At 46.5% G+C, this 27,037-nt stretch overlaps 7 protein-coding genes across 7 annotated transcripts; 1 reads left to right on the top strand and 6 right to left on the bottom strand.

Annotated features, from left to right (window-relative positions):
* Positions 1-1,427: 1,427 nt before the first annotated feature.
* GL218_03904 (uncharacterized protein) lies at positions 1,428-4,956 on the bottom strand (the record flags this gene model as incomplete). The annotated part of the gene is made up of 4 exons (XM_033580484.1): positions 1,428-3,647; positions 3,702-3,917; positions 3,976-4,285; positions 4,346-4,956. 4 exons carry the CDS (start codon positions 4,954-4,956, stop codon positions 1,428-1,430), a joined length of 3,357 nt encoding a protein of 1,118 aa, XP_033436324.1.
* Positions 4,957-7,861: 2,905 nt separating this feature from the next.
* GL218_03903 (uncharacterized protein) lies at positions 7,862-13,787 on the bottom strand (the record flags this gene model as incomplete). The annotated part of the gene is made up of 9 exons (XM_033580483.1): positions 7,862-9,018; positions 9,076-10,067; positions 10,120-10,838; positions 10,919-12,076; positions 12,126-12,254; positions 12,304-12,386; positions 12,448-12,997; positions 13,055-13,083; positions 13,139-13,787. 9 exons carry the CDS (start codon positions 13,785-13,787, stop codon positions 7,862-7,864), a joined length of 5,466 nt encoding a protein of 1,821 aa, XP_033436342.1.
* Positions 13,788-14,817: 1,030 nt separating this feature from the next.
* Positions 14,818-16,731, bottom strand: GL218_03902 (Lipase 4; the record flags this gene model as incomplete). The annotated part of the gene is made up of 4 exons (XM_033580482.1): positions 14,818-15,587; positions 15,652-15,907; positions 15,983-16,117; positions 16,174-16,731. 4 exons carry the CDS (start codon positions 16,729-16,731, stop codon positions 14,818-14,820), a joined length of 1,719 nt encoding a protein of 572 aa, XP_033436341.1.
* A 786-nt stretch (positions 16,732-17,517) lies between these two features.
* GL218_03901 (uncharacterized protein) lies at positions 17,518-19,075 on the bottom strand (the record flags this gene model as incomplete). Its single annotated transcript, XM_033580481.1, has 5 exons — positions 17,518-17,653; positions 17,728-17,940; positions 18,038-18,640; positions 18,705-18,910; positions 18,971-19,075. The coding sequence occupies 5 exons, from the start codon at positions 19,073-19,075 to the stop codon at positions 17,518-17,520; spliced, it is 1,263 nt and encodes a 420-aa protein (XP_033436340.1).
* Positions 19,076-19,554: 479 nt separating this feature from the next.
* GL218_03900 (Proline-tRNA ligase) lies at positions 19,555-21,767 on the bottom strand (the record flags this gene model as incomplete). The annotated part of the gene is made up of 7 exons (XM_033580480.1): positions 19,555-20,870; positions 20,919-21,048; positions 21,120-21,202; positions 21,262-21,352; positions 21,418-21,458; positions 21,516-21,600; positions 21,732-21,767. The coding sequence occupies 7 exons, from the start codon at positions 21,765-21,767 to the stop codon at positions 19,555-19,557; spliced, it is 1,782 nt and encodes a 593-aa protein (XP_033436339.1).
* A 474-nt stretch (positions 21,768-22,241) lies between these two features.
* Positions 22,242-25,365, top strand: GL218_03899 (Ribosome biogenesis protein MAK21; the record flags this gene model as incomplete). The annotated part of the gene is made up of 3 exons (XM_033580479.1): positions 22,242-22,781; positions 22,844-23,985; positions 24,042-25,365. 3 exons carry the CDS (start codon positions 22,242-22,244, stop codon positions 25,363-25,365), a joined length of 3,006 nt encoding a protein of 1,001 aa, XP_033436866.1.
* Positions 25,366-25,591: 226 nt separating this feature from the next.
* Positions 25,592-26,254, bottom strand: GL218_03898 (uncharacterized protein; the record flags this gene model as incomplete). Its single annotated transcript, XM_033580478.1, has 3 exons — positions 25,592-25,917; positions 26,059-26,182; positions 26,252-26,254. 3 exons carry the CDS (start codon positions 26,252-26,254, stop codon positions 25,592-25,594), a joined length of 453 nt encoding a protein of 150 aa, XP_033436865.1.
* Positions 26,255-27,037: the final 783 nt, after the last annotated feature.

Genomic DNA, 27,037 nt, shown 5'->3' with positions numbered 1-27,037 from the left:
TGGACTTCACTTCGCTGTCAGGGATCACCGAAAGAGTGTAACTTCACCAATCTTAAACATTTACAAGGTACCTATATACCCAGGTAAGTATATGTAACTAGCAAAAATAGGTACCTATATGGAAGCTATCTTATGCTCGGGAAGGTGAGTGGGCGTTATCGTATGGAGTATCTCAGCTCTCAGCTCTGCTAGGCATCTATTACCATACAAGTCTTATAAGCCAGGAAGTCCTCGAATTCCTCTAAGCATAGGTACCTACCTAACATTTTTAATAATTGGGGACGTGTTACTAGTACGCATGCGTGATCTAAATGACCACCTATCCACGACTGGTGAATGCGGTATGCGATTCTGCCGAAATCTACAAGTCTACAGCACGCCGAAGTATATCATGGCGTTTGATTTTACACGTATTTCCTCTACGAACTTAACAAATTTCGCATCTGCGCTTACTCTTAAGTTTACTACAATGACTACGATCAACTCTTGACACTTAGCGAATTATCTTTACGCTATATTATTCGCCCAAGCGGCCACCTGGTATATACTGTAGGGCGAGTGGAGGGTCGATTGAACTTGACCCATGGGACAATGCACCTTTGCTCTCCTGGGCAACTCGTTCTCGGGAGCAAGAGTGGCAGGTTTTACCTTGACCATACCGATTAAAAATCCTGTTTGCGGTTGAGGAGGATTTTGCAAGAAGATTGATATCTATTGATTAATTTTATATATAGAGTAATTGTCTAAAATAGGCAGACTAAGTATTATATTCTATTGATCTAGTAACGCCTGGACTTCTATCGTCTTGCGAGGCTTCTTATATAGTAGATAGATACCCCTACCTACTTATACCCTGACAAAAGATTGTACTTGCTTTTTACTCGGCCAACTTTCTACGAGATAACAGTGTAGGAGCTAAAAGGAGTGTTTATTTATTCGAGACATATTTGAGGTCCATTTAAGTATTACCAAGCTTTAGCAAGCTCAAAGTATCTCTCACGAGGTGTAAATACTAGAAAATTGAAACACACCTAAGATTAAACTGAGAATGGTAGGGTACAAGAGAAGTACAGCAACGTAGTAAGATAGGCGTAAACCCTAGGCCTTGTATAGGTAGTGGCCTTGTAGATAAAAAGTAGCAAGAAACTATGCGCTTATACTAGAAATGTCGTTCCTGAGGTGTTTATCATGAGAGTAGAGCTTCAATTAAGCATAAATAATCGAGTGAAAAACGTAAAGGTTTTTCTAATTGCTCACTAGCTAAGAGGTAGTTTTGTAGCAAATAAAGCACTGTCATCTATATTGATGATGATTACACTGCTATATCACAATATAGGAATTGTAAACTTAATTAAGACTACAAAAATCTCTTACACACCATCTCACCAATGCATATCATTGTTATTATCCCGAGAGGGTGGTATTTATTATAATCTCTTTAGATGCACAATGCGATCGCGATCGCGAAACCACTCCAGCGCCTGTCGAAGTGTCTTGCCCATGTATATAGTTTCTGCTCCATCTTCACCATATTCGGGATTGGTAGTTTTCTGCTTAGCGGATTCATACGGAGCATCTAAACTACCGCATATATCTTTGTCTCCCACAACCCAAAGTGCATCTCGATGTCTGCTGAAGGCTACACATTGGCGCTGGGCATCCTTGAGAAATCCCGGGTTGTTTGTACGAGTCATAACGAATACCGTGATGCTACTCTCACCACCTTGGAAGGAATCTGTGGTGGTGATGGGAATGGTCGAGAGTACGGGGTCCGACTTCCATTTCTCCTGCATATACTTCTTCATCGCATAATATGGAACAATGACGACGAAGCTGTCTGCAGTCGTGAATTTGCCTGCTATGGCGTCGGAAATGAGCTTGCCAGTATGTGCTGCTTGATCGGGATTGTATGATGATCCAAAACCATCGACATTACAAGAAGTATTCTCACAATGGAAGAACACAGGCCAGAGCTTGTCGAAGTTTGGTTTAAGACCAAATTTCTCAATCCAGTGCTCCATCAATATAGCAATCGGGTGCTTGTAAATGGCGCAGAGGTCTTGGTCGTATAAGAAATCGACAATGTCCTTGTAAAACAACTCGTGGACTAAATCAAATCCACCGACAACCATGCGACGTTGACGGTTGATGACAAGGCATGGCCAACCTACTAATTGAAGTTGCTCTAGAATAGAAATCTTGCCCATCTGTGCGAACATGTTCGCATATCTCCCGTCGATGCGCAATAGCGAAGTCCTGACCGTAGGGGAGAGCTGTCGAGGATCACCTGCCATCACAATAGGCCGGCCATCAATCCAGGGGATGCATGCCTCGGCAATACCTATGCCACCAGCCTCATCTAATGCAGTCATCTTAGCTACGCCGCGGTTGAATTTTTCCACGGGATTATCCCTACTTCCATGAGTTGTAGCAGCGACTATGTCTGATGCTAGGCAAACCTCCTCCATCAATTTCCTTACGAAGTCCTTCGGTGATAGTGGCTCGGGGGGTCGTGTAGCCTCAGGCTCCTCTCCGAACTCTTCCTCCCAGGCTTCCCTCTTCTCGTTTGAGTCCTCCATTAGTGCCTCCCATTTCGTCTCTCCTGCTACCCAAGAGAGGAACATGGTCCACTTATCATCCGCCTGAAGGCGCGAGCGGAGTTCATGTAGGGCTGCGCTATCATCACGGTCGAGAGCCCAGGTCTTGTAGCGGACTACCTTCAACGCCCAATCGCACAGCGAGTTCTCGTAGAACCATCGGCGAGTAGTGTCCGATTTCAAGGGTTCCCAAATAGAAGTGTCATCACTACCAGACCGAACCATGTTAATAAATGCTGTGTCATTCACATCTGGGTTGGTGGCATGGACAATGGTTGCGTAAGAACACCGAGAACCTCGCGAAAACTTGTTGTAACAGTCAACTGCTTCTGTATTCAGCCGTACTATACGCTCGACTAAATTGCCAACAGCAGCATGAGTCGGGGCACATGCCATGATTCTGTCATGTTCTGGGTCCTGCAAGCACATGTTTAGAATCGTAGCAAGCATATTTGTCTTGCTAGATCCCGGGAAGCCGATAATAGGCAATACGCTCAGCGGGACGTTGGAAAGGGCCTCCTTGAACTTAGGAAGATCCTCTCTGATGGGTCTAAGGATTATCTCCACCAGATCTGGATTCTTCCATTTCTCCTTATAAAAGGCACCCATGGCATTGAACGCAGGAGAAACTTCCTTGCCTTGACCAGGAGTACCGCGAGGCTGAAGAGAGAACCCGGGTAGGTGAGAATTATACTCAGAACCTTGTTGGAGGTCAGGACGTGCGAGAAGTTCATCCCAGCTAGACGGACCTAGAGTCTCCGTAGTATGCGAAAAGTCCGGCAAGAGCGAGGTAAGAGAGGCACCTTGAAGGATCTCGCCTTGGAGGCGTCGGCGAATCAACTTCTTCATCTCATCAGCTTTATGAATCTGGTTTCCGGGCCTTTCGGGCTTTTCGAGCACTTCAAGAAAAAGCTCTTCAAGTACTTCAGGTGCATCGTCAAAATATTTTAAGATTGCACCTAAAGACCCGCGTTTAGCCAACTCATTGACCGCATTAACTCGTCGTTTTGCCACAGCGATTGATGAATCAAAAAGCACCCAGATCTTCTCCTAGTTGATCCGGTCATCCCGATCCCAGATCTTAGATTCCTGTATGACATTCACAACCTGTTCATGCATCCTGTATTGTGGGTTTTCGGGATCGGTGGGACGACACGCGCGGAACGTGAGGCGGCCGTTTGTGAAATCCATTCCCTCTATGGTACCCTCCCAGAAGTTTTCATCTTCAATAACCTCACCATCGACAAGCTGAGGTGGCTGAAAGAAGATCTTCAAGGCGTGACCATGCCGTGTTAGGATGCGCAAGGCTTCTTTAAATGCCTATAGATTATTTATTAGCTCGAATATCAGTTGTGGTTAAATGGTATCATAGACTCACAAGGACTTCGGGAGTTAACTCGGCAATAACCTCGTACTCCTCTACTACCTCCGACTCCTCCATCACGTCTGACTTGGTGCCAGCTTCGTTTGAGGAAGACAGGTTCCGGGGAATCATGAAGCCAGCCTGCACTTCCATACCACAAATATTCCCTGCATACTCAAGCAAGGGGAAGACATCTTGAACAACGCTCTGAGTAAAGCAAGTAAGCGCATTGTTCAAAGAGGCATGCACATAAACCTTCTTCAACTGCTTCTCTGCGCGGAAGTTGGGGATGGTCTCGGCGTATCGCTCCATATCCCAATGAAATCTAGATTAAGACAGAAACATTAGCATAAAATATAAGGTAAAATATTGATTAGCCACTTACTTGCTTCCAAATGGATAGTAAAATTCAAAGTCCAAGACAGAATCACGAGCGGCGCTGATGTACTTCTCGTTTCCGGCCCCCTTCACGAGGAAGGACCAGGTCCGCAATTGTTGCATTTGCGAGAGGGTGATCGGCGCGCCATCAACGGGTCCGTGATGATGGAAGGCAGCGTCAGCAGCTTGGTCACGGCCCTCAAAAGGCCACGGCCAGCCTTCACAGATCAAATCAGCGTCGTCGTGAAGCTTCATGGTTATGTCGAGCCATGGTAGATCCACTTTACCTCGCAGCTCTTCGGGAAGGGCTTCCGAGTCGGGCGCGATTTCTGCGAAGACAAGGTCTACCTTTCCGGGATGAGCGCCGAAAAAGATGTTGTGAGCATCAGACGGTCTATCAGCACCTCGGGCATAGTACTGATACACGCCGTCGACGCGACGGGGGAAATGGATGGTGAAGCCGACGTAAGGGGGAGATTCCCGGCTAACGTTCCATACAAACCACGACTTATAGTGATCCTCAAGGCCATCAAGCATGCCACCACCACCGCAGAATACCTTAGCCTCTGGGGCCCACAAGATACAAGGTCTGCGGTCAGTTCGGGCTTTAGGAGGCATGGCTAAGAAAGCATCATTAGTTGCCTATTCTCGAATGCATGCGATATAAGAAGAATAATGTACTTACTCAGGACAATCAATAGCGTCGAAAGGAACCGAGGATAAGACCTCAATAACTTATAGAGGTAGCTATACTAATCAAATGTATGTTAGTTTAAATTATATACATATGTAAGTTACCTTGTCCGTAAGTGCCAGAAAGAAATAGTACAGTGTCCACTTGGTTATATGTGATTGGTTGAGATGTTTATACCACTCCTAAAGTGGTATGTTTTAAGTCTTTTCAAAGTCTTAATTTGTCAATACAAGTGGAACATGTACATGCGTCTTTCTGGTACTTGAGGACATAGTGCAAGAGAAAAGAGAAAAGAAAAAGAAAATAATAATTAAAAACTCACGTTAAGTCCGAGAAGATTGATGTCGGGTTTGCTCGGCGGCTATTTGCTGAGTAAAGCCACCTGCGATGAGTTAGTAACGCGAAGTGCAATGGAAATTCGCATTAGTAGGAACTCACTTGCTGAATGTACTAGCCTTGAAAAGGGATGGCGCTTAAGCGTCGCATCTATAGGTACCTCGCTCTTAAGGTAGAAACGATATAAGGTAAATGCGATGTTTTAATCGAGGCTATTTCGCAAGGGGAAATGGTGTAGGAGAGTTATAATGATAGAAAAGTTATAACTAATTAACTAGTTATAGTTACTAGTAGTTATAACTAGTTAGAAGTGTTATGGGAGAGTTATGTTATAGTGTAAAAGTTGTGGGTAATTGTGAGAGAAAGTTGCGGAGAAAGTTGTGGGAAAGTTGGGGAAAGGTTTGTGGGGAGTTGTGCAAATTGTGCAATTGAATATGTGCGACCGCCTTTTCTGCCGGTTGGGCGGTGAGATAAAGGCTCATGCACAGACCATACATAGCAAACACGAACCATACTACCTAAGGTAAAAAGGGCAATTACGGAAGTCCCTTCCAAAAGTGTTAGCTTTGGCCACAGCTGTTGAACAGCCGAACCCACCTGGCAATTTACAATGATACCTGAGTATATTAAAATCAGGTACTCTTTTCTATCCAGGTACTCTTTTCTATTCAGGTAATTACATGAATAAACATACGAGGAAAGTATCAAATGTTTAGAATGACTATCAATTTAAAAGCTTAAGTTTATTATAATGTAAAGTTTAATATAATAGCTTTTATATTTAAAGTAGTTATAGTAAATAACTACATTAGATGCAAGGCTATATATACATGAAAGAGACTCTTAACCGTGACAGGGAAGTACCTACAATTACCATTATGGCTAACAGTTGTGGCCAAGCTTTGCCAAGTTAACAAGGGTTGGCTTATGGACAAAATTTTTGGAAGGTACCTCTATACATATGCATGTCTTATGTAATGGAAGCTAGGTAGGTAAGACCTTTAAAAAAAACCTACGCAAAGTGTTCTTGCTAGACTCGAATGCTCTTTCCTTCGGATTGGTGCCCCACATTTTTAAACTTTAAACATTCGTCCTTACAGGAACTTAGCTAATTCAAAAATAAATGCGATCATACCAGATATTCAATCAGATATTACAATGCCAGTAGAGTAGGAAGAAAATTGGCAAAAAAATTAGCAAAAAAATTTGAAGCTCACTTTGATTAAGCGTGTCATCCTTAGTGCAGGGGCCATGCTAATCTTCTCCTATAAAATCTCGTTAGCATTGTTGTTGGTCTGAAATGCAGTATTAAGGGTACGTACTGTATCGTTTCAAATTGACCAAATGCCCGAAGGCAAGAGCTAAGGTCGTTCCTTCCCCTTATAAGTTCGGAATCCACGCCCCGCACCTATGCAGGTACCTTTTAATCTACGCTCTCCGATAACCTTATCGATATATTACATGATCGGAGCTAATGCACATTCAGTATACATGTACCTAAGTACTTACAGATTGAGCTCCATTGCTACCTACCTACATATGTATGTGCCATCTTGCAACATACATCAATTGTCTACCTATACCTAGGTACCTACCTAGGTAGGACTATGATGAGGCAACATACCTCAACTACATTTATGCTCCTTTCAATTAAACTCGCCTTATTTTATTCGTTTACGTAAATGTATACATACTTGGAATTCGGAAAACAGGAGTCTCCTGTCCCTCTTTTATCTAAGTATATGAAAAGATACCATTCTAAACGCTACCTAAGGGTACGTTCATGGCTAGCTATTATGCAAGGAATATTTTCGGTGCTAAAATGGTAGAGAAATAGATTATACTAGGGTTAGTAGATTAGGTATATGATAGTGACTGCGATATTGTATAATAACACTTTTCTTCCCTAGTTTGTTTATAACTACCTAAGAGAAGAAAAAGAAAAAGAAATAAATGACAAAGGAGGTAGAATCCTATTAGGGTATAAATAACTTACGGGTAGATTCAAGAGTAAATCTATTAGGAATGAGCGTATAAAATACGTGAAGTACCCGAGTAAAAGGGTGAAAGGTAGGCATTCATAGTTTAATATGTTCTGATATTTACCAAGGATATAATACTTGATAAATATCAGGGAGTTATGATGCGGTGTAAGCCTTAGGCTTTTGTGTTACCCGGGGGGGTAACCTTAAGTTATATTTCTATAGATAGTCGGCAAGACCCCAAGCTCTCTGAATAATATAGTAGTACGTGCTAGTCTATTATTTTGTTATGGTTTATACTCGCTACGTCAAAATGCGTATAATTCATCTCCTTATATAAATCTTAAATACGATATCATAAGAGTATTCGGATACACAGCTTAAAGCAATGATTAAATATACCTCTATACCCATCATATTGAGAAAAATAGACCAACAAATCTTTATAACCATCATACCCAACCAAATCCAAATCCAAAAGCCATATTCAGACCAACTACTCCAACCTAACCTAGGCGTGATAAAGACCCATCCCAAAAACAAAAGGAGGCAGAGGAATAACCGGCTCGTCTTTATTCATAATAATCCAAGCTCTCTGCTTCGCCCCTTCATACTGAGTACTCATGAATCCCACCAGCTTGTCCTCCTGCGGCTGCTGCTGCTTCTGCTGTTCCTCTTCCGCCCGCTCCGTATCAGTAGCCGTAGGTTTCTGATAATACCGCTGCCAGGAGTAGCTCTCGCCCAGCCGCTTCGCCACGTCGTTCGCCTCGTTAAGGCTGACGAGGCGGCGCTTGCCGTCGACCTTGGCGAGGTGCGCCTCGAGGACCCGCCAGGTATACTCTTTGCGGTTCTTGCCGACGGTGTCTTGCCTAGCACCTCTCTTCCGCACGTAGCGACTCAGCGTCTCGCGGTTGCCGCTCTTCAACGTGGCGACTATATTCTCGGCGTTTCGGCTAAGCTCGACGGACTCCTGCGATTCGACTTTGGAGTTGATGAAGAGGTCGTACGCGATCTCGCTGGGGGTGCGGCCGACTGCGTTCTCGCGGTACGCTAGGTTGGGGTCCTGGGCCAGGAGAACCTGCGTGTGTTCTGCTAGGTGGCGGAGCACTGCGGTGTGGAGGATGGTGTCGCCGGCGCCGTTGAGGATGCCGAGGTCTGCGCCGCCGGAAAACTCCAAGAGGAGGCGCAGGACGTCGATGTTCTGCAGGTCTTCGTCGTTGAGGAGCTGGTGAGCGGGCCAGCTTTGGTTCGTCCGAAAGTACGTGAGCCGGTTGGCGGTCTTGAGCCAGGAGTGAATAGGAGTGTCGCCGCCGCTGGCGAGGTTGTTTCGTTGCAGGAACAAGTGCGCTCTGAGATCTGGATCGAAGAGGTTGAGGAGGGCACGAAGATTATCGAGCTTGAGCTGCCCCGCTGCGGTCGGCAAGTTCGTCAGAGAAGCGTGGATGATGTTGTTTAGCTCCTTATCCTTCACCGACTGGTCGGCTCCGGCGTCGATCAGTATCTTTGCGAAGTCGACCCTGCCGAGGAGGCATGCTAGATATAGAGGGGTCCACCCTTGTTCGGACTTGGCCTCGAGCGACGCCGGGCACACCTTGATCAGATACTCGATGAGTTTGTTCGTCTTCTCTGTATACGCGCTCATCACGGCGCAGTGAATGACAAGGTCATCTGTAAACCATTAGCAAAAAGAATTAGGCAGATTCAGACTACGGTATTTCGACTTACTTTGAGCTCCGAGCCACTTTGCGATAGCTCTGTCGAATCCACCGGGTGCGTCGCTCAAGTGCTTGAGGCGAGGATCTTCCTTGGCGACCTTAGATTTACCAAACTCCGAGTAGAGCCGCATCGGCGCGTCGCTGACGAACCACTCCGTCGATTCCAAAGAACCTCGAAGAGCAGCGGTAAGCAACGGTGGTATTTTGCTTCCTGTAGTCTTGACGACGAGGTTGCGACCGGCTGTAGCCCAATCCGATCTCTTCTTTCCGTAAACGCTCAGACCCTGATAGTAGCGAGGTTTCACTTTCAGCTCGGCGCCGGTGTTGCTCACCAGGTCATCTATCGGGATTCCGGCCCCGGTTCGCTTGATGACGCTGGCGAGCATATCAGTTCGGCCGAGTCGCAAGGCATTTTCGAATAGGTCCTGCGGAAATTTGTAGAATCGGCTTGACTCGTCTTCGCCGACGGGCTCCTTGCTGGCGAAGTGAATATTCAGGTCGAGCAAGAAGTTAAAGGCTTTCGCATCGTTCTGGTCTATAGCCGTAAAAAGGGGAGTTTGTCTGTATATGCTTCCCGTGAGCGAGCCGTCGCGGAGTATGCGCGTTGGCGCCGCCCAGTTGAGAAGCGCGCTCGCGGTGGTCTGGCTCTTGACTTGCATAGAGACTTGGCCGATGTTTTCGATGGTGAACTGGTCGTCGATGATCTTTTCGTATATTTCGGGTTCGTCGTCGCTGTCGGACTCCGCCGAATCATCATCTTCGTCCTTGTTCATTGTGAATCGCTTCGTCTTCTCCTCGCTTGGTGCCCACTGGGCCTGGGCGATATCCAGAATCGCTTTCGCCACCTCGTAGTGCCCGCGTATGAACGCGAGAGAAAACGGATTGTTGAACTTCGCGTCGGACACTGCTATCTTAAGAGGCGGTTCCTGCTTCTCTGCGTCCCACGAAGCTAGGGTAAGCGACTTGATCGTAGGAAGGTCGCCGGCCCAAGCCGCCTCGAAACTTTGACAGGTTAGTATTATAGAAAAGTTATAGGTTCGGGGGCTGTGCTCACAGTTTGATATATGCGGCTTTTCTTGTCTCTGTGACGTCCGGGGCGTTGGTAAAGTTGAACTCCAGGGCGTATGCCGTCGGTTCTGGGGTCGTGTACGTATATCTTACGTGTTGCAGGGGTTCCCGAGCGTCAGGATATAGTTCCTTGAACGTTTTCGCACCTTTAGCCTCGAGAGCTTTCTCTAGGCTTTCAAGTTGCGAGATGACATCCTCGAGGACCTCAAGTTTCTCCTTTACGTCTTGTAGGTTGGCGCTCTTTTCCTTTTGCTCCTCGAAGAACTTCAGATCCATCTTATGACGGTCGAGTTTCGCGGTAGCATCCATAGAGACGATCCAATGCTGGTAAGTCCCTTCGCTAAATTTTGCCAGGAACTCTTCAATTCCGAAAGGTTCAGCTGGGCGCTTCTGAACATTGTTTGATACTGTGTTATAGAAACTTGATATCTCTCCAGATTGGGTTGTTTGGCTCGATTCGGCTAACATTCCCCTATATTCGCGAGCCTGTTCGAGTATATCACGAGTGAGATCCAATGAAGTTTCACCCTTGTTATAACTAGAGCCCTGACCCTTAGCGACGTTATGGCTTATTTTAGTCATCGTATTTGGATCGGCTCCTTTCTCCAGTAGCTCGACAGCATTAGCAGGGTTCCGAGACTTGATAGCCACGATTAGGGGCTGCTCGGTTTGATCCTTGAATGTCTGAAGGTTCCTCTCGTAGTTCTATCAACCTTTAGTTAGTACGTATTTACGTTTATGGAAGGCCGGATAAAATATGATGTTAGAATACGAGGCGTACTTACACCCAGTTGATCCCCGTAGGAGAGCTTGGCGCTCTTCAACCAGTCTTCGTAGTCGATTTCGACCTTTGCTCCGGCTTCGAGCAGCTTGGGCACGATCTCTCGGCTATCTACACCGAGAGCTGTGATCAGCGGGTTGGTCGTACTGCCGTTATAGCGGGTACCGTGAGCGGCTACGTGATTGATCGCATTTTGAAGGCCGATCTTGTCCTTCTCTAGTAGGCCCTCGATTAGTTCCGGCCTTCCGCTTCGGACGTATCGTTGGAATGCGGTGACCCCGTTTGTCTCGGCTTGCGAAGACGTGGCGCCTAAGCTCAACAGCATTTCTACCATAGGTATGGCCTTATCAGTCGGGAGAGCCAAAGCCAAGGTCAACGTCAGGATGGCAACATTGGGGTTCGAATATGACCCGTCGCCGAATTTAACGGGCATTAGCACATCGGCGCCGAATTCCTGGCACAGGAGCCTGACAACTTCGCAGTGACCCCCGAGGATGGCTAGATGCAGAGGACTGCATTTCGAGTCCCAAGCGACGGCGTCGATCTTGTAGAAATCTGGTTCGCTCTGATCGTCTTCGAGGACTACGACATCTTCGTCGTCGGCCTTTTTGTCTTTGCGGACCTTGACAAATGACCCGGTCGTTACGGACTGCGCGTCGTCACCATCTTCGGATTCTTCATCGCTTACCAGCTCGGGATCGGAGCCTTCATCGTCGGATTCGTGGTCGGGCTCCTCATCAGCTTCGCCAGGTTGGGTGTCTTTGCCCGTCGCATTACGATCCTTCCGACGCCGGTCGAGCTTATCTTCTTCTTCTTCCTCGTTAGCATTACTCTTCTCGAGGAGAATCTTTAATATTTCAATATCGCCTCGCGCCGCAGCCAGGTGAAGCGCGGTTCGACCATCCGCTAGGCGGGCAATAAGACGCGCTCCGTGATCAACTAGACACTGCACGATCTGAGGAGTCGAGCTGATGACGGCGAGGTGAAGTGGGGTTCGGCCTGTGTAATCTCTCTTGTTGGGGTCGGCGCCTTCTTGTGAGAGCCAATCTTCCACGTGCTCGAGGTCATCATTGACGATGGCCTGGCAGAGTCGAGCAGTATTGCCAACATATGCCATCTCGGTCCAGTCATCCTCGGTGAGCGGATTAAATGAACCGATTTGCTACGAAGTGTCAATTATACATATGTAACTGGAGATGGGCCTCGCTCACCTGTCTGCCTGGGTCATCAATACGAAAAGTCACTTTCCCAGACACGTAAATCTCGCTCTCCTTCTCGGCTACTTCGATTTCTTCAGGAGTCTCGGGCTTTGGGCAGGTACCACAACAGTCGCCAATCACCTTGAAATCGTTAGAAGCGTGTCGAAGCACCTAGAATTATATTACTTACATCTTGAACTCTTCCAAAGAAGGCGGGGTGTCGGTGAAGATAGACCTCCCTTTCTTTAGGTTGATTCCATTCGGCGTTCAAAACTAGGATTAGGTTAGACATAAAAGATTATAACTCTATAGTAGTAAAGGAGCCTCGACTTACGCAAGTCTTTAGTGTAGCAAAGTTTTTCAATCTTCTTGGCATGGAACTTCTCGCCGTAGGGAATGGTAAAAGTATGATAGTTAGCAACTTCGTCCTCGTCGACCCAATCTGCCACTTCATCTTCGTGGAAATCTTTGATATTTCCACGGAGACGGTGCTGGTAGCGAAAAGGTAGTTCCGGTCGGCCCCTTTCCTGTCTGCGTTTCTTCATATACTCATCTCTAGCGTTCGTGGTCGGTAGTCGTTCTAGAACGAGTAGACGGGCTAGTCCAAGGACCCTCTGGAAGCTGCGCTCGAAGATAGTTGGGTCGACCCGAGACCGGTCGAGTTCTGTCCAGTAAACCTCAAAGTTTCGGTGGCTGTACTTGGAAAGACGGTTCTCGTAGGAGGGACTCCTCCGGCTAAGATCGATGGGGTTTATCTGGGTGATATACGAGGCTAGAGCTCGTGGAGAGCAATAGACTTGTTCTCCGTCATAAGCAGCACAAGAACAGTCGATATCAAATCCGGTGAGAATCTCCGAGATAGACTTATACACTCGAAGAACAATCTAAGGGACATGTCAATAGCTGATAGGGTGTAAATTAAACCAAACATGAAACCATACCTGGATGTGGCGGGTAGGATATTGACTGCCTAATTATCGCAGAGTTAGATCGTAGCCATAAACCATATAGAAATGAGAACTCACAAATAGTGATAGCATTCTTAGTTCGCACGACCGTCACCTCCGAGAGGATTGCGTCGCGAATCCGGGCTTCGATGTTCTTAATCTTCTCGATAGCCTGCTGCTCATCGAGTCCGTACAAGAATAAGTCGACGTCAGAAGCCGGGCAGAACTTCTGGTGGTAATACTCGCGAAGAGCTCTCTTGGAATGATTATACCGATCGGGAACAGGTAGGAGACAGTTAACTACGGATGAACCGGCGGCGACGACGTTGCTCCAGTCCATCTCGGCGAGAGAGGACTCGGAAAAGATGCCGAAGTTGCGGCGAAACTCCTTGAGAGAAGTCACAACGGCGGGTGAGTCGTTTGGGCGCCGCTTGTTATCTGGGAGAGACATAATGTATTTCTCTTTCTCGCTAAGTGATTCTGCCTCAAGGTTACGAGCACGGGTCTTGATATTTGGTGTGTCCTTAGTGAAAAGGGGTAGAACATTGAGATAGGGGTCATCCAAGACTGGATTGTTGCGCTCCTGAGCGTATACTTCACGTAATTTGGCCTCGAATTTGCGGTAGGGCTCCATTATCTCCTTAATTGGAGTCTCATGGTGGTTGGCAATGTAGTTTACCAGGCCGTCGTGAGCGGCGGGCAACTTAGGAAGGTCTATAACTGCCATTGTTTTCGACTGAGCTCAGCTCAAAATCCAAGTGCTCAAGATAGTCAAAGTGAGGTGTGACTAGATACCTAGGTAAGAGAAATACAACAAGAACAAAGAAGTGAGATATATCAAGTTGGGCTACTGAAGATAAAACTACATTTGATTGAGATGGGACGGGATGGTATTAGATATTTTATACTAATGATCTATGTACAATAGGCACAGATCTCGATATAGACAATCGAACATAGGAATTAGGCAGACTCGCCAATTCTAAGGGTAATTCTATGTACATACTCTCGTATTGTTACCTTTTTTGGTAAGGATGGATGGGATGACGTTAAACCGAAGAAATTAACTTGAACTATCGTGGGGTAGCAGACGCGCCATTGAGGCGCCGAAGAAAATCTAGCGCGACTGAAGCCTAAAAAAAACAGGGGTATCCGGGTACAAAATTATGGGTCTATGATGGAACTACAGCAATTAAGGATCTGAACTTGTCGCGAAGTCTTGTGACTAGACGACTTTGCATTCTCTAAGGCAGCACACCCCTTATTTAATTTTACTCCAACTTCATCATGAGAATTGATTATGGTGATACCTCGGTTCTGAATCGTTGACCGCCTATGCTGCCTACTTACACGAGTGATGGAGGTTATGTTGCCTGCGCTACACGTCAGTTTTCAATAAATAGTAAGCAAGCAACATGCGACTTTTCTTACGGTTCCGATATACACTCGTGTTGCATTGATAGACTGCACATTGTACTACACAAAATCTTAACCGATTGGCAGATAGGTATTCTAGGTTCTGACCCGAATATCTTCTCATCTTCTCGTCTTCTGGTGGCTGGCTATCATGCCTATTTGATGACATCCATAATCGACGATGGGCTACTAATAGCCAATACCGAAGATGAATAGTTAACGCAGGTCAGACTTTATAATATCGTGAATAGGGGCTACTGTCTTAACCATAAGCTGGCCTATACCTATCACTAGGATTAAATATGAGTTTTATTACAACTGGGCCTTCGATTGGAAGACTTTTATACGTGCCTCCTTCTCGCCCACTGCGTCAGATACTCGCGTCCAGCCAACCGGTATGTGTCCTCTTCTACATACGTTCCACCTTGCGCCTCCGTCTGCAGAACCAGATTAAGACCTTCTTTACCTTCATCGTATCGCGGCCAGTGTGGTAATCCCTGGCCATTCGGATTACCCGTGTGCGCGAATCGTATCCACTGGCTACTTACTTGGTCGCTCAGCTTGTGATATTCTGGCCACGGGCCCAGCATCGTTGGATTAGCAAAGACGAAAGGTACTTCGCTAAAATGCTCCACGCCCTTATAAGCGGGTGCGAGCCCTCCGGTCCCGTTAAGGGGGTTACCAATCGCCGTGGTGTTCGTGAGTGTGCTTTCCCATGGTCGAGTATTGAATCTATACACGTACGTCGGCGAGAACGGAGCGTAGTTCTGCGTGTCGAAGCGTCGTGGCCCGTGGTAAAAGACGTCGCCTACGATAGCCGCAACTCGTTTATACTGCCATCCATAATCTGCAAAGCGTTCTGATCCCGTATTTAAAGGGATTCCCTGTGTCGGGTCGTCCGGATATAGCTCCAGGACATGATCAACCGTCGCATCTGGGAAGCCGAAACCCGTGCGATGGAGCAGGAAGTCCCGTAAGTCCTCATCCGTATTAATGCCGAAAGGGGCGTTGTCAGTGCCGTCATCTGATACCGTCCCATAGATATGTGGTACGTGTGCAAACCGGCCGGCACGCAAGAGTTCTGATGGGTAGTTGGGGAGCACATCACCATCTATTGGTAATCAAGATTAGCTGTTGCTACTACCTGTGCGCAAATTACTTTTTGCTATACTCACCAACAGTAGGGTAGAAACCCGGACCGGGGATAACTGATGAGTTCAGGAGAGGATAGAGGGTCTCGTAGTCGATGGTTCGTAAGCACTCAAGTGTATCTGGAACCAAGCTACAGTTGGCCTGGTCGACTACGTTATCATAAATAGGCTGATACCAGTCTGACCCGTTGCACCACGCTGTCGTCGCACTCCCGCTCTCCTGGATAGAACGATGGAAGAGACCATCCGTTCGTCCGCCGTAGCTCATTAAAAGTTGACCCTACTCGGTTTTACAGTGTTAGCTTCTTTACTTTCTCTAGGGCCCCTTTCCTCGAAATACTCATCTCGGACATACCACGGCGAATGATCCGGCGGATTGGCCCCATATTGTCACTGATGAAGCATCCCCTCCGAAGGCTTCAATGTTTTCTTGTATCCAAGCTAGCGCTTTACGCATGTCTCGCAGTGCTAGGTTAGTATTCCCCGATCCCTATACTCTTAATTAGCTCTTTGCAGGTCTCAAGTAGAGCGGCAGCCGTGTCTCACCTGAATTTCAACGGAGTACATGTTACCCCAACCGCCTTTTCTATAGTTAATGCTAGCTCCGATAACAGGCAAGCCGATTTCCACCGACTTCTGTACAAGGTATGTAAGGTTATACACGGATTGTCCGCTACCGCCGTATTGATAGGCACCTCCGTGGATCCATAGCATCACTGGGAGGGGCGAGGTGCTCCTACTACCGTTACTGCTACCACGGACCTCAGCCGGTCGCACAACGTTGATGCTGAGGCAATTCTCACTTATACCATGCAGTTCTTCAGCCGATAAGTAATAGTCCGGGCAAGCGTTACCGTAAGCCTTAGCCGTCCGTGTCCCGTTCCACGTCTCATTCAAGGACTGTGGAACGCGGAATCGATTCTGTCCACCGGTATCTTGGGCGTACGGCACGCCAAGAAAGACATCTTGCTCAAAGCCCGGAAGGTATAAGCCCTCATAACTACCATTCGTTAATGTCACCACGGGATCGGCTCTGGTCAGCCTTGCTGCTGTACTGCCGAATCCCGCCGCTAGCAGGCCCAATACGATTCCCGAAACCGCCATTGTGAGGGTAATCGTGCCTGTAGTTCCAAGAACTAAGCGGTCCAGAATGGATGGGGAGAGATTAATATATGTTATAATTATTAGTTATAAGTATGATTTGAGGGAGACTCGTGATATTCCATAAATGTCAAGTTTCTTTTAGAGATCCGGAATCCCACGAGTCCAGAAATCGTTACCGATGGTGGGGCCGATAACTTTTCCCTCCCATCTATATGAGGTATTGTAGACGGTGAAGGTATATGTCTCAATACCTAGGACAAATTGTATGATTCCCCTTGCATTCTTAGAAATTCTATTGTCCGCGTAAGTATAGGTAGTGAACCTTTTCAGGAAGGTCGTATTCTTAGCGATGTCGAAATGCAGCTGAGAAGAGACATACGGGAAAAGAAAGGTACCTCAAGCCTCTTTCGCAATCGGCTGCAGCCACCGTAGCACAGCATCAGGCCCAACCCCGCGCTGATCACCTCTGGGAAAGCTACACCGAGAAAGGACAAAGAACGGGCATACAGGTACCTTAGGTACGTAGGTAGGTACCCGTAAACCAGGGCGAATTTGCAGATGTGTCAAAGACTAGGCGTGTTTGCAATACAAACAGTAGATACCTAATTATAATTACTAATTTCATCATATTTCTATAATCTTTCCAATTTGTCTTGACTCTCTAGTCGTCAGGATATACAAGCAATACTAAGTTAGGGTTGCAAGTACATTATATTCCTATATAGATATGTCTCATGTTATATATAATACTAATTGAATATGATAAGAATACCACACCATTGTCATCTAATATTTCGGTTTAAATGGGATAGTCGACAGGAATTTCCCCACATCTCCTTGGATATCAAGCAGCTTAAAGATCCATTGCAGAATAATAGAGAAGGATTGCGGTTCGCCCATGTGTTTGACGCCCGGGACAAACCTAAAGCGGGAGATTAAATTAATTTCTTGACACCTAGAGGAATAGAAAAACGAATGTTAGTTTGGGTAGCTTACCGAGCTTCTTTCGGGCTGCCATGTTGTAAGCATAGATAATAGTCGTCAATTGGGAATATCTCGTCTTCGGTTCCGTTTACCAGAAGTAGACGTGCGCATGGCTTATCCAATATGCCAGTGGTTAGCAGAGAGAACTTATCTCGCGCCTCTTTCTTGAATCTTTCAAACTCTTGGCCTGCGTATCCGAACTTGTGGCTAAGTGTACGGGCGAGACTAAAGACACGTCATTAGTTAGAATTACTTTTTTTTTTACCTCGTTTACTCGAGGTTAGAGTCTAGAAATAAGGAAAGAATATTTCGGAAGGCCTACTCGAAAGGATACTCCAAGTCGTCAACCGCATCCAGCCATTCCGGATCAAACATATGGTGAACACCACCCCCAAGAGCCACCACTCCCTTCAACTTATCAGCGTGGGTATGCGCCACGCGTATCGAGTAGTACCCTCCCGTACTAAAGCCCCAGTTGACGATTCGGTTCTGATCGATGTCGTCCTGCTGCGCGATCCAGTCGAACAAACTGCTCCAGACCCGGTCAGGGCTAGAGGGATCAGACGGCGCTCCGGGGTTATCACCGGTGCCTGGGATCTCGACGACGAGTGTGGCACAGCCTACTTCCGCCCAGCCGTTCTTCCAGACCGATAATTCTGTCCGGTAGCCGTCCAGACCTGTGAATATAATAATTAGGGGACAAGTTGGCGACTTGGACAACGCGGTTGGGTGATGGTAGTAAGCATAAAGGACCGGCCCGTCTCCATTCGCTGCGTGGATGTGTGGGATCTCAATCTCCACCATGGGATGCTGCGATAATTCTAACCCCTTGAGAGCAGCCTCTTTACCTTTTGTCCAAGCGTACCGCTGTTTCTCAGAGCGCGGTGCTGGAAACCGGGCGATACGGTAGAGCGCCGACCCGCGCCTAAAATAAAGGTCAGCTTACAGAATAATGTGGCAGTTATCATTCGATGCGGGTTATAACGCACAAGTATAATTCCGAGGCTTTAGCCCGTTCCCCTTCGTTATTAGCAGCGTCTGCGCGGGCCACAAGCTCCTCTGCTTTAGGAAAGAAGCATTGGGCGTATTCGTCCCAGTCATAAGGTCTCTTTAGCCCTTTCTCGATAATCTCGTCGACTACAGGCTGGAAGTCTTGTGTAGTCCCAAACATGAATGGGTATACGCCCATCTCACACTAGCCTAACTGATTAGTGTTATGTGCTGACTGAATTGTCAACCAAGTCGGGAGACATACCGGCCGCTTCCACTTCGTCTCCCATAAGGCCTGGAAGCTCTCGTGGTGTGGCGCTGTCTGGTTGAGCTTCTCTTGGATAAAGAACTTATTCCCGGGAGCGGCCATGGTGATGTGATATGAGGAGTGAGATATCTAATTGTACAAGTATATTTTAGTTAAATGCTGTAGATAGTTCAGACGATCGACGAACAGGCCAATGACTATGTTAGATGTATAACTACAGGTTATCCTAGGTTAGAACTATCAAAGTATTAAAAGCCAAGTGTTGTGTTATATTGTTATTACTAGATCAGACAAAACGGAAGGGTGAGGAGCCGGACGGCCGGGTGTGGGGATTCCCGCGTCTTCGCGCTTCCGACTTTCATATTCATTCCGCTCTAACATACAATGATTTCGCATAAGACACGATATTATCTCGGTGCCGAAAGGTCTTAAACCCCACGTAAGACCCTTGTAGATCTTATGCCGTTGTTCTACAAGTCTTCCTAACGACCCCGCAACGCGCGGGTTTACGGATATCTTTGCAGATTCGTAGACGGTCAAAAATATGAATGTCTCTGCACTGTTTGAATTACTTTTAGAAACTAGAGCTGAGTAAGGAGTTGGTTAATGTACATGGGGAGATCCTCGAGTAAGACGTGTGATACGCTAGATAATCTCCTGCACTGAACCTCGCAGAGCCTATCCGAACTCCATCCCTTCCCTAGGATCACGACAATCGGGTATCCTATTAAGTCGGCATCTCGCATCTTCCATGGCAACGACTCCGAGCGATCATCGAGTAGCAAGTCTAAGGATCGGGAGGCTTGGGAGTTCGCTAGATATTCGGAGACAATAACACTATCTTTCTCTAAGCCACGGCCTGGGACGACAACTACCTCGAAAGGCGCGATAGCACGCGGCCAATTTAACCCCTTACTATCGGCCAGATGGTCTGCGACAGCGCCGATAATGCGAGACACTCCTATACCATGACAACCCATCTGTATAGGTACAGTTGTCATACTTCCAGCTTTGGTGGTTGCGGTATCACCTTCTATCAAGTGCGTAGGCACTTGTACACAAGCTTCAAGGGGTTCCGAGTATCGTGTCCCGAGATGAAATGTATGCCCGAGCTCGATCGCTTTTTGTACCTTGAGCTTCCCGGCTTCGCATCGAGGGCAGTCATCGCCATCACGAATGCGAAGAACATTGAGGGGGTCTCCATTTGCCGACGCGGTTATGTAGTCGCTCGTGATAATAGAAAGGTCGAGGTCGGCGCCTTGGGGTAGTAAAAAGTTGGGACTTGGATTAGTTTTAAGTGCGGTAGTGAAAGGAGAACCAAGCCTGCAATCGATAATATTCACTAACCGTAGACCTTGTCTAGTTTCGGAAGGTGTAGAAGACCAGAATGGTGTCGAGTCATTGAGACTCGAATCTAATTCAGGCAGGACGGATTTGATGGCATATGTGTTAATGTCGTCGTCCGAGAAGGAAGCAGGGTACCAGACATTAATAAGAGTTGTCCTATCTTTAGAAACACCACGCCAGACGCCAGCAGTAAGCACATCCCCAGATTCGGTTGGGGGTATGTCTTCTGAGGGGCTAATCCGTGTAGTAACGAGCTCCTCGTTAGCGACGTAGTCGCAACTATTGCAATTAATCACGTTATCCTCCCCAATCGAAGTTGGAAGATGGTACTCGTGGCTTAGATCGCCTCCAATATCACCAGAGCTAGCCTCCGCAACTAGATATGGAAGCTTTAACTCATCAAAGAGTCTGGAATAAGCGGCGCATACTTGTCCATACGTTGAGAGTGCTGACTGGACAGAATAGTCGAAGGTATAGAGATCCTTCATGAGAAACTCTCTTGACCGTAGCACTCCATGCCGTGGCCGGATTTCGTCGCGGTATTTACGACCTGACAAAATAAGACTAAAGATTTAGATATTTACCTACAGAAACTTACCAATCTGATAGAGCCTCAAGGGGAGATTCTTGTATGACTTGATTGTTTTCGAGACAAGTGTTGTGATCTCTTCTTCATGAGTTGGCGTAAGTAGATATGGGACATCTTTTCTATCGGCAAATCGGAATAGCTAAAAAAAAAAAAAAGGTATCAAATAAGTATATCAAATCTGAGTTTAAGAGCATTCTTTCTTCAACTTACCTCTTGTCCGTAGCCTTCCAGTCGATTTGTTTGCTGCCACAGTGCTTGCGATGAGATAGATGACAATGATACCTTAGAAGCACCTTAATGTAGATAAGCATTGTGAGAATATAATTGGGAAAAGGGGATATATAGTTCTTACCAAGTTGTGACATATATTTATCTATTAGTCTTTCTAATTTCTCTTGAACCTTTTGGCCTAGTGGGAGCATGTGGAATATCCCTGCATGAGACTTTGAAATGGTTTGTTAGGAAAGACTCGAAAGAAAATAAGACAACTCATGATATGATCACTCACTTGACGAAGGTATCCAGCCCGAATTAACTTGCTATGAGCGTCTAGATATATGTCAGGATGGTCATAATTAAATTGTTTTTAAAACATAAACTGCGTACCTTCATTTTCGGTAGCAGTTATTCCTCCCGTAGGTATCCAAAACTTGGACAGGCGAGTAAAACTGTCTTGTATATTGGATTCAGGCTAAGGATACATTAACTTGTATGTCATGATATGCTAATAAGGGTCATTGTCCAAACCGGTAGATCGTTTGATGATGCTAAGGTACTCGAAGGTCGTATAGTGTAAATCCTCAAGCGCTGGAACGCCAATACATATTTTCTCCTTGGAGTACGTGATAGGAACATCATCTTGGCTGTAGCATGGTTAATTGTTTCACACGCTCAGTGAATTTATTACACTCTTAAAATAATATTTAGTAACGTATGAGAATCCACCTGGATATTATTATAATCAAGTGTAATTGAATCTTGGTGTTTGTGAGTTTAAACATGCGATTTCACTTCTAAAAGATACTTAGGTACTTATGTTAGATAAGATCTATGAGTGGGTTTTAGAGCTCCAGGGGTCTTCAGCCTTGCATAATAGCTTAGTATCGAGGCCTATCGATTGGCTAATTCGCATAGTGGAACCATCTGCCTCGCCCCTCTCAACTTTTTTTCCCTTCCAGTTTTTGAATTTTCTTTTACTCGTCGCAACCGGATAACGCCTCCCCATAATCTAGGGCCTGATAAATACCGGGCATAGGCAATCCCGACAACGTAAATATACATACTTCAGTAGTAACCCTACTAACTCAGTTCGTCCGGGTATCTTATATATAAATGGCGACTTTCGACGATACAGCGCTGTCGAAATTGACAGCCAAAATCGACAGCAAGCTCGCCGAGTCTAAGAAAACCCCAGAAAAGAAGGACCAGGGCAAGAGGAAACGGGACCAAATAGGAGATGCTGTCCAATCGCCACCCAATAAGAAGAAAAATATATCAAAGCCCAGCGATAACAAGAATAACCGTATCCCAAAGAAGACTCAAAAACCAGCCAGTACTTCTGAGAAAGCCAACTCTAGTACCCTTCTAGATGAAATTAGAGCTCTTGGAGGCGACGAGGAGGACCTAAAGTTAGTAGAGGATATAAATTCCGAGGATGAGGAACCTAGCAATTTCAAAAGCAAGAAGAGTGCAGACAAGGGTCTTCGAGCTGAATTAGCTAAATTTGCTGCTGGTCTCGGTTTCGACGATGTGAAACCGGAACCCGACGCCGAAGAAGTCGAAGGTGTCGAAGAAGACGAAAGCGAAGGTGAGGATGGCAATGATGATGATGAGACCGAAGAAAAATCTCCACAGGATCCGAAAAGAAAGACGGTTAGTAAGCATATCTATAAATGTAGGAGCCGCTGTATAAGCTGAACTGACTGGCCTCTAAGATTTTTGAACTTCGTCCTGACTGGCATGCTGTTAGTTTAAAATCACTGCCGACTCCAGCGTCTGATGATGTAGCCGCCTACGCACCAGCAATAGCCGAGTTAAAGGTTTATGCCAAAACTGTCTTAGACGAGGATAGTACGACGTACAATAAGACCTTGTCTAAATCGTCATCTCACAAGTTCATGTCTACTATTATGTCTTCGGGTACGATGTCAGATAAGGTATCCGCCTTAACTCTGGCTATCCAGGAATCCCCCATACATAATATTAAAGCCCTTGAGAACCTGATAGGGCTTTCTGCGAAAAGGAGTCGTGGGCAGGCCCTCTCTGCTCTCGCTGCTCTGGTGGACTTATTTGGACCCGGTATGATTTTACCATCGGATAGACGGCTACGTCTTTTTTCTTCGCAGTTGGGTCTCGTCGGAACTCTCCAAAAGTATGGCGTGAAAAGATGGTCTGCTGGTCAAAAGTTACCAGGAAAAATCACCAAGGAGCACCTCATATCGTGGATATTTGAGGACTGGCTAAAGGAGGCCTATTTCAAGATTATCCAAAACCTCGAAGTATGGTGCGATGATGAGGTTGAATATGCTCGAACCAAGGCCGTCGACTTAGCGTTCGCATTGTTGCGAGACAAGCCTGAACAGGAATCCAATCTCCTACGACTTCTCGTAAATAAGCTTGGCGATCGCGAGCGTAAGATTTCCTCGAGAGCTTCCTATCTACTCCTACAACTCTTAAATACCCATCCCGGAATGAAGCAAATAGTCATTCGCAGCATCGAACAAGATATCCTGTTTCGACCCGGACAGCAAATCCGCGCCAAGTACTACGCCATCAATACATTGAATCAGACTATTCTAAGCACCAAAGAACCCCAAGTCGCAGATTCTCTTCTGAACATATACTTTGGTCTGTTTGTTGCCCTACTCAAGAGTGGTGAACTTAGTCAGCATGATGGAAACCCTGATACCTCCAAGAGGGATAAACGCAAGCAGAAGAAGAACCCAAAGCAAACAAAGAAGGCTGAGGATAAGGCTCAGGCTAGCCCGGGTGATCGAGAAGCCGCCGAAAAGCTTGTCTCTGCAATACTTACCGGAGTGAATCGAGCAGTGCCGTTTTCACAGGCCGAACAGTCCACGTATGTCCTACCATCTAAAGTATATCATTTTGTGCGACGATACTAACTTGTCCCAGACTCGAGTCACACTTAGACACGCTTTTCCGTATTACACATTCCTCTAACTTCAACACTAGTATTCAAGCTCTTCTACTTGTTCAGCAACTATCATCTACCCGACATATTGCCACCGAAAGATTCTATCGGACTCTGTACGAGTCGCTACTAGACCCGCGTCTAAGTACCTCTTCTAAACAGGCCTTATACCTGAACCTCCTGTATAGAAGTTTAAAATCTGACGTGGATGTCCGCCGTGTGAAAGCATTTGTCAAGAGGATGTTACAGGTCTTGAATTTGCACCAGCCTTCCTTCGTTTGTGGTATCATTTATCTTATAATCGATCTTTGCACAACGTTTCCAGACTTAAAAACGCTTATAAATGAACCAGAGGAGCATGATGAAGCTGAAGCGGTCCCAGGGGTGGCATCAGATGCCCCGACGGAAGCAGCAGTTATCGATGGGCCGGGAGCCCAGTCGAAGAAGGTCGAGGATGTTTATGATGGGCGAAAGCGAGACCCCGAATATAGCAACGCGCACCGCAGTTGTCTATGGGAATTACTACCGTTCATACGGCATTTTCACCCTTCTGTGGATGTCTATGCATCATGTCTGATAAACGGACAGGAGATTGCTCAGAAGCCCGATTTGGCTAACCACACGCTCATAGCATTCTTAGACAAATTCGTCTACCGCAATGCAAAGGCTGCCGACACGAGCAAGGGTGTATCTATTATGCAACCTGTCGCTGCAAGCGGTCAAGGAAGCATCTTGCTGTCGAGCAGACCTTCGGCCAAGGGAGCGGGAAGCACATTGAACTCGGCGGAATTCTGGAACAAGAAGAGTGAGGATGTTGCTGTGGAGGATGTCTTCTTCCATGAATACTTTACGCGGATAGGCAAGTCCGAACAGGCTGAGCGCAAGAAATCGAAGGCAGACAAGAAAGAAGGAGAGGGCGAAGATGATGAAGAGGAACAAGAAGACGAAATCTGGGACGCGCTCGTGGCATCTCGACCAGAAGTGGAAGGCGACTCAGAGAGCGACGCCAGCTTTGACGATCTAATGAGCCTCGACGAGTCTGACGAGGAGTTTAAGAAGGAGATGGCAGAGATGGATGAGGGAGAAGGTTCAGAAGACGAAGACGGAGCCGAGTTCTGGGACGACTCGGAGGATGATGACGAGGAAGGAGAGTCGGAGCTACAACAGGCGCCTGTAGCCGAGGAGGACGAGGAGAAACAAGAGTCGGACCGCAAGAAGAGGAAGAAGGCTCTCAAAAATTTGCCTACCTTCGCGTCAGCCGATGATTATGCGGAATTGCTTGCTCAAGATGACGATGATTTGTAAACTGGCAAATAGATAGTTTTAATGGTGTCAGACGGTCAACGATATTTTTACTCTGGCTGGACATAGACCGTTCAAAATTCAAGATACCCGATTTGGTACTGAAATTTCAAAATAATACAAATTTCATAAGTGATTGTTAATTTATTATTCGTGATCTTCATCTGCTCATTTCGTTACAATCAATAACCCTTTCCACCCCATCAACCCGCCATAACTAACCCCCTTTTCAAGTGTCAAACCACTCGAGCGGATCTTCCTTGGTAAAGATGGCGCGGTACCTATGGCCGCCGTCGGGCTCCTCAAAATCCTCGGTATGGATGCTGTGGAGGGTGGCGATGCCGGGTTCGTTGTGGCCGTCGCCGCCGACGAAGGCGCGGAAGTGGATGTACGCGGGGCCCGAGTCGGGCATGGCGGGGAGCCGCTGCTTGCCGAATAGGTGTAGGCCGTAGGCGGATATGCCGACGCGGACTTGTTCTAGGTCCGAGGAGGAGAAGGATGTTAGGTCGGAGTCGCTGAGGGATTGGACTGGGGCGAAGTATTCAGGTTCGTGCTCTGGAGGGGCGTGTTAGCAGAGTTGAAAGTGCTATGTTTTTGGGTTCTTGGATTGGGGGAGGGAAGGGGGGGGGTGGGGGGGGGGGGGGGGGGGGGGGGGGGGGGAGAGTCGGAGAGTGAGAAGTGAGAATAGGTATATACTTCGGTATGTATGCTTCATGTGAAGAAGCGTCTTCTTCAGCTCGGATTCGATCTCGCTGAAGAGTTTGAGGGATTCCTCTTTGGGGGGATGGGGTGGTCCCAGGTCAACTGTTTCGGCGGAGGCCTATGAAGTCATTTTGTTTAGCCATTTATATTTTTGGATGTCAGGCATGTGTATAGAGATGTTGCTTACCATGATATTGGTGTATATAATTGGCCTTAAGTATGTAAGGTTGTTATAGTGTTTTGTGATAATTTCTATAATGTAGGAGGATGATAGATATATATGAGTGACGTATCTTAATTGAGTGACAAGCTTCAAAGTAAAGTGCTTAGTTCAGACGCCTTATTATTATACTCAGCATCAGATCGCGGGGATCACTCAAATGTGGTGTGACAGACTGGGGTAATCTACATATGTACATGAATTTTCTAGATTCTAGATTGCTAGGCAGCCCATAATCATGGACACGAACGTCATAAGTCTTGTTGCTCGTTTGCGTTAGAGGGAAGGCTGATGCTACTAAATGATAGGACACTTACGTATGTAGTTACGGATCATATTGTGTAACGGATGGGGATTGGATGTGTCTTAGTACATAGTAGAATGAATTATTGAATTTGGCATTTGGATTGGGTAAAACCTGTCCGGCCACTAATACGGAGACGGCCGGAATTGTGCACTACGGAGGCGGATATAGCGGCAACTGGCTCTAGCCTGTATGTTTTAATACGAACATATTAAAGCAAGTATTTTTCTATACTACATACATATCCCTAGTACTCATGCAGATATGTCATGTTCCAACAGACGTCATAGTTGAGGTACAGAAAATACTCTGAAACGGATTTCTTAATTGATCCATTTAAAGAGGGACCCTTATAATGGCGGTGGGTTTCATGTTCCTTGCAGATCTTAGATGTGTTCCCCCCCCTCATGCCGACGCTAACTTCTAGCATCATTTTTTCAGACGTCAAG

Source organism: Daldinia childiae (genome assembly GCF_008694065.1).
Source record: "Daldinia childiae strain JS-1345 chromosome Unknown Scaffold3, whole genome shotgun sequence".
Lineage (NCBI taxonomy): Eukaryota > Fungi > Ascomycota > Sordariomycetes > Xylariales > Hypoxylaceae > Daldinia > Daldinia childiae.
This window is presented reverse-complemented; position numbering and strand designations above follow the sequence as displayed.